The sequence below is a fragment of the Cyprinus carpio genome, chromosome B20 (assembly GCF_018340385.1).
Source record: "Cyprinus carpio isolate SPL01 chromosome B20, ASM1834038v1, whole genome shotgun sequence".
Taxonomy (NCBI): domain Eukaryota; kingdom Metazoa; phylum Chordata; class Actinopteri; order Cypriniformes; family Cyprinidae; genus Cyprinus; species Cyprinus carpio.
In genome coordinates, this window is record NC_056616.1 from 23,404,455 (window position 1) to 23,410,964 (window position 6,510).

The window sequence follows — 6,510 nt, forward strand, 5'->3', positions numbered from 1 at the left end:
TATGAACTGAGATGTGTAATGCAGTGGTCAGACCTGTCTGTCTGATCTGGGTTTAGTTGTGATCTGGAGGGGTGAGGAGGATGTTTAATGAGGAGCGTTTCCTGCTGTGATGTCTGCAGTGACGATGATTATGGTGAGAGAGTTGCAGAATCGAGTAAATGTCGGACTTATTGACTGAAAACGTTGAGATCTTTTGTTTTTCAGCTCAATGCATGTTTGCTCTCGGCACATGAGTGGACAGAGGCTTTTCCGGCTAATACCACTGAAAACACTGTCTGTTTACCTCCTGCATAATGGAGGCTTTCTCATTTCAAACACAATGTTACACTTGATCTCGCATAAACACCTTATTGTTTCTTAAAAGTTTGCTGAGCATTAGGATAATTACCTGTGTAGAAGATGATGCCTTGTTTTAAATGCAGTTTTGAAGACATGAATTGCAATAATGTTTATAGTGGAAATCTTTAAGTAGCCTTAAGATTTGCATAGTTTTTAATACTTTTATGTAAGTCGCATGGTAGTACCATGGTTTTACTGGAAGTGCTCTGAAGTAGGCTACAATGTAAACACCATAGTAGCCTTTATTAATAAAGCCAACATGATGCATAATGTTTATCAAAGTACCATCTGATACTAAGCCTATATAACTTGTTTGGAAGCTGGTTATAAAATAAAACACTGTCTACACTAAAATTTCAGTACTGCCTTTAAAATATCGCGGCTAGGCTACTATATTAACGACAGCGTTTTAGTTTGGTAGCATTCCTCGCGATTAGAAATGATTCGTGTTCTTTCATTTAACTCTAAAACCGAAGCTCCATCATCTTCTCACCTGAGCGAGGCTTATGAATATTCAGTAGAGCGCGCCCCCATTGGTCGATTATCGGGTGACGTTGGCATTGAATATTATTGTATTGAATATTCATGAGCGGCACTGCCGGGGCTTTTAGCTGCAGTCGCAGAAACACAGTGAGAAGAAACAGACGAGCGTTATTACAGTAAAACATTACTCACGAAAAGAAGAGAGAAATTTAGTGTTTTTCACAGTTTTCTCAGGTTATGTTTTCATTATTAACGGTCTAATGGATCTAGTGCAGTTTTTACACCCGGAATCTTTTTTCTTCCCTTCTGAACAGAACAAGTAAGTATTTATAAAAGTATTAACTTCATTTGGGCATAACATACTATCGTATTGTACTCCATTTGCTTTACTGGAACTTTGCTATCCCGTTTATATAGCCTATACAGGATATACGAGATCATATAGCAAACAAATTTAACAAAATGACTATAATGTTCTTGGACTGATTAAAGATTATATTATGTAGTAGCAATTATTTTGGTGGAAACTATGCTTGTGATACATTGTTTTGTGGGGGACGTGTGACTTATACATGACATGTATTTGATTTATTCTATTGATTTATAACATGCATGTTGGAATGTGATAGAGAGTGAAACTACATGTGATCAAGAAAGACATACATAGTCATAAAAGACTAATTTTAAAAATACTTTTTTATTATTATTTTATCCCTAGATAGATATTCAGTTCAAGATTGACCAGTTATATAATTTGACTAAGAACGTCAAAGATAAAATAGTAGATGGAATAAACATGTTGTTCTATTAATAAGCAATTTGTTAATCTATTAATAATAAATATTTTAGATGCACATTCCACTTGCAAACTGTCCATCATCCGACTAAGATCACTAAGATCCTCAAAGACTTTTTTTATTCTTTAGCCTGATGGTTTCTGGGCTCTATAAAGCACCAGATGATGGTCCTCAAGTTTTTTTTTAGTTTTTTTTTTTAGAAACCATCATGCTTTAAAGGACCCAGAAATCAATGTGTTTATTAGAAGAACATGAATTTTACCATCAACTATTGATCAATCTTCATTTTGAACAGAGTAAATGATTACTGTACTGAAAGGATCCACCCCACACTTTGAAAGAGTTGAGAAGCTATGGAAAAACTATAATCCTGCTGTATATTTACGTAAGAATAGAGGCTTTAATAAGCACACGTTCTGGCAGCGTTCACCGACCGTCTTACAGCAATAGGATTTGAGATGTGTGATGGAGTCACAGGTAAAAAAAAAAAAAACCCTGATGGGCTTTAGGATCACGTTACTGGCCTGTGTGTGTGTGTGAGATGGAGTGATAAAACAGGTGTGTTCAGGTGCTGTGTGTGCTGTAAACATTACTTCTGACATAGTGGGAAATTTAGTTCTGCTGATAAAAAGAAAAAACACTAATTTGCTGTTCTGTCAGATTGGAGCTCATTTCAGGGATTCATGCACTGTGAAACAAATCCTAGTAAATTTAATGTACAAGTGGTTTGTGGTTCATCAAAATTGTCTTTCTGTGAACCACGGCTAATAAAAATACAAACATTATAAACATAAACAACTTGTGGAACATTCACAGCGTGACCTGCACAAGGACAAAACACCATCAGGGTTATACACGTGATGTTAAAATAATGCTTTTACGGCTATTAGTTTTAATGCTGTTTAAACATTAAACAAACAAGAGTCTGGGGTTTGTAAGGTTTTTTTGTAATGATTTTGAATGAAGTCTTTTATGCTTACCAAGGCTGCATATACAGTATTCATGTAGCTGTGTTCTACTTTAAAATAATTAAAAACGTAGTTTATGGTTTATAGTTTCACATGATCCTTCAGAAATCACTCTAATATTCTAAAAATTCTAATATGCTGATTTGCTGTTCAAGAAACATTTCAAATGATCAATGTTGAAAACAGCTGTGCTGCTTAATACAGCCAATCCATTCTTTGATAAATAAAAAGTTAAATAAAGAAAAATAGTCTGTAACATTTTAAATATCTCTATTTTTTGGGGGCAATTTAATGTGTCCAAAAATAAATAAATAGATAAATACAAATAAAATTAAATCTAACCTCAAACCTTTGAACCTTACCAAAACTGTGGAAAAATATTTTGTGTTTGAAAAAAATAATAATTTTCCATAAAATCTGAATTAAAATGACAATAATTCACTATGAAATATATGTATTTTCTTCCATGTGGAGTTTGGCTAAAAATTATAATATTATGCAGTATATTTTTATACAATTTATATGGCTAGAGATTTGAATTAAAGTATTTTTTTTATTATTTAATTTGCTTACAGTTCACATGTTTTTTTCTGCAGCATTTTAACTCTTTCTTTTACAGTGCGTGTAAAAATAATCAAATTTATTGTAAAGATAATGCATGCATGCATTTGTCTCCTTTTCTTAATTTTCATTATTCTCTTGATTTCCAAAGCTTTCTGGACATGATGTTGATCGACGGACACTGTCCCGCTTACATCAAGATGGAACCATCGAGCCCTTCCTCGCTGTCGGACAGTCTGACGCAGCACAGTCCCGGGGCGTCATCAGATGCTGGGAGCAGCTACAGTTCAGTAGCTAAAGGGAAGCCAACCGGTCTGGACTCTCCTGCTTCATACCCTGCGGCCGATGCGGATCTGAGGCCTCCTGGCGCCCCCTGCAGGCTGCTGGAGGAAACACAGGAGAAGAGCAGCTACGGGCTGAGCTCGGGCCCCAAACGCCTGTGTCTCGTGTGTGGAGACATTGCATCTGGTTTTCACTATGGAGTGGCTTCCTGCGAGGCCTGCAAAGCATTCTTCAAACGCACTATTCAAGGTCAGGACTCTAATCAGTTGTGTGTTTGTGCGTCCATCCTTCAGTATTATTTTGGTAGCATTGACATACTTTTATTGATTTTGTTAATAAATTTTTTTATTTTTGGTTAAAGTTTTAGAAAATTTCTTGTGTGTTTTTGTCATTTTTATTAGTGTCATTTTAGTGTTTTTATTAAGTTTATTTTAGTACCTCAACTTAAACTAAACAAAAACAATGCTGCCTTGGCATCACGCTGAAATAAAATGATAAATAAAGTTAATTTGAGTTCTTTTATATTTTGTTTCATTTCAATAAATGATTAATTTATTTCATGTAATGAACATGTTTTTTATGGCTTTAGTTTTAGTGAAAGATGATAACCCTGGTCTGTATTTAATAGATTTATTGCATAGTAAGTGAAACTTTCTTTTGGTTCATTTTCATCTTGAAAATGTGAACACATTGCTCAGTATCCAGTGTGATGTGCTTTGTTTATATAATACACATTTTGACAAATATAGTAGTGATTCATGTGTTTAAAAGTTTAAGGTTATTAAATTGATCAAATAAATGATTCTGTTTCAGATAAATGCATCATAAATGAAAATTGCATCACGGTTTCCACACAAATATGAAGCAGCACAACTATTTTCAGCATTGATAATAATCAGAAATGTTTGTTAAGCAGCACATCAGTATATTAGAATGATTTCTGAAGGATCATGTGATACTGAAGACTGGAGTAATGATGCTGAAAATTCAGCTTTGATCACAGGAATAAATGACATTTTGAAATATATTGTAATAATAATTCAAAGTATTACTGATTTTACTGTACTTTGTTGTAAAATAAATGCAGTTTGTCTATTTAGTTGCACAGGGGGAAAGTGTGTCTGTGTGTGTTTAGTACACAGTTTTCGGTAAATGAATATTTGTATGGTGACGATGGTCTGTTTGTCTCTGTCAGGAAATATCGAGTACAGTTGTTCGGTGAGCAGAGACTGTGAGATCACTAAAAGGAGGAGGAAGTCCTGTCAGGCCTGCCGCTTCACTAAGTGTCTGTCTGTGGGAATGCTGCGAGAAGGTGAGAGCCTGTGCACGCACGCATGTGTGTGTGAGTGTGTGTGTGTGTGTGTGTTATTATGAATGACACTCTATGCAGGTTCTCTTTATTTGTTTTGCTGTGTCTGAGATTAAGCACACATATATCATGAGCTGTACTCAAGTGCTTTCACAAACACAACTGGCAAAATAATAATTATACGCAGTCAGCAAATAGGCAAAGAGAGTTATATTAGTGCAGGTGTGGAGTCGCATTATTGCTGGCCTGATTTTATTTCAGTGCACCTGCTTTTTTTAAAAGTGCTGCCAAAAATGTATTAAATTTTTCTGTTTCATGCAGCTGTTTATTTCAGTCAAGCTCTTTTTTTTGGACATAATGAGCAAGTTGTTTTCTCATCCCAGAATCTATATGTGTGTGTGACTCAGGTGTGCGTTTGGACCGGCTGCGAGGAGGACGGCAGAAATATAAGAGGAGAATCGACTCTGCTTCCAGTGTCGTCTTCAGTGTACAGCAACCTCACAGAAAACAATGTAAGAATCACACTGCACCTCAGCCAGAAACTAATACTACCTCTTAGTATATGTGGCCAGGATTTCTAAATGGACTGAAATGTCCCGGTTTTGGCTATGTTTTCCTAAAGCATGCAACAAAAAAATAAAATTGTCCTTAATTTTCTCTTTAGGGAAATTGATTTTTAACAATAATTTATTAATAGTGCTGTCAATGATTAATCGTGATAAATCACATCCAAAATAAAAGTTTTTGTTTACATAATAACATAATGGGTGTACTGTGTATATTTATTATGTATATATAAATGCACTCACATGCATGTTTATCAGGGCTGTATGTGTAACTTTTTTTCACATAGCACTGGTGCTATTAATGTTGAAAGTTTTGTAGCACAGGCAGAAACGTTGTAGCACAAGTATAAAACGTCTGTTATCATGTCTGAAAACAAACACAAGTTATGGAGTTCATCACTTAAAGAGGCACTGATGCTCCATACAGAGCACAAAAAAATACAAACCATCACAAAAATTGTTTTTAGACAAAGTTTTCTTAATTTGCCAAAAATGTAAGTGTGCAGAGATAAAAATGAAATTGTACATTAAAAATATATAATATTAAAAATAATGGTATATTTTTTGGAAAAGGTTGGCAGAGATTTAGATATTTGTGATTAATTTTTGTTATTTGAAAATTATTACAAAGATATACATTACAAATACACATAATATACAAATAAAACAAACAGTGCTTTATTTTCCAGCTACAGTATTTAGCAGTAACATTCAAGAAACTGAACAAATATTTTAAAAAAAACCCACTATAAACATACACTATATACATCAATTATACTTTTTTTAAAGCAACTGACTGATGATAAGTTCATCATTTAAGTGCAGAGAATGATTTTTCTCTGTTTTGTTGTTTTATTAACATTAAAAGAATAGTTCACCAAAAATGAAAATTCTGTCATCTGTGTTTCATTTCTGTCATAGTGTTTCATTTTTATACCATCATTTACTCAAGTTGTTTTAAACCTGAATTAGTTATTTCGTCTGTTGAAAAAGTTATTTTTGAAGATTGTGGGTAACCAATCAGTTGCTGGTCCCCAGTGACTTCCATGGTATTTTTCCTAATGTCAAAGTCAATTTGGACCAGCTACTGTTTAGTTACCCGCATTCTTCAAAATATATTCTTTTGTGTTCAGCACAAGAAATTAATTAATACAGGTTTGGGACAAAATGTGAGTGAGTAAATAATGACAGAAATGATTTTTTTG

At 34.0% G+C, this 6,510-nt stretch overlaps 1 protein-coding gene across 1 annotated transcript in view; it reads left to right on the forward strand.

Annotated features, from left to right (window-relative positions):
- Positions 1-915: 915 nt before the first annotated feature.
- Positions 916-6,510, forward strand: part of LOC109112873 (estrogen-related receptor gamma-like) — a 12,195-nt gene continuing 6,600 nt past the window's right edge. Inside the window, exons 1-4 of the mRNA XM_042747123.1 lie at positions 916-1,141; positions 3,300-3,679; positions 4,626-4,742; positions 5,147-5,251. Of these exons, the coding sequence (XP_042603057.1) occupies positions 1,083-1,141; positions 3,300-3,679; positions 4,626-4,742; positions 5,147-5,251 (661 nt within the window). The 5' untranslated portion in view covers positions 916-1,082. The remainder of the gene's footprint in view (positions 1,142-3,299; positions 3,680-4,625; positions 4,743-5,146; positions 5,252-6,510) is intronic.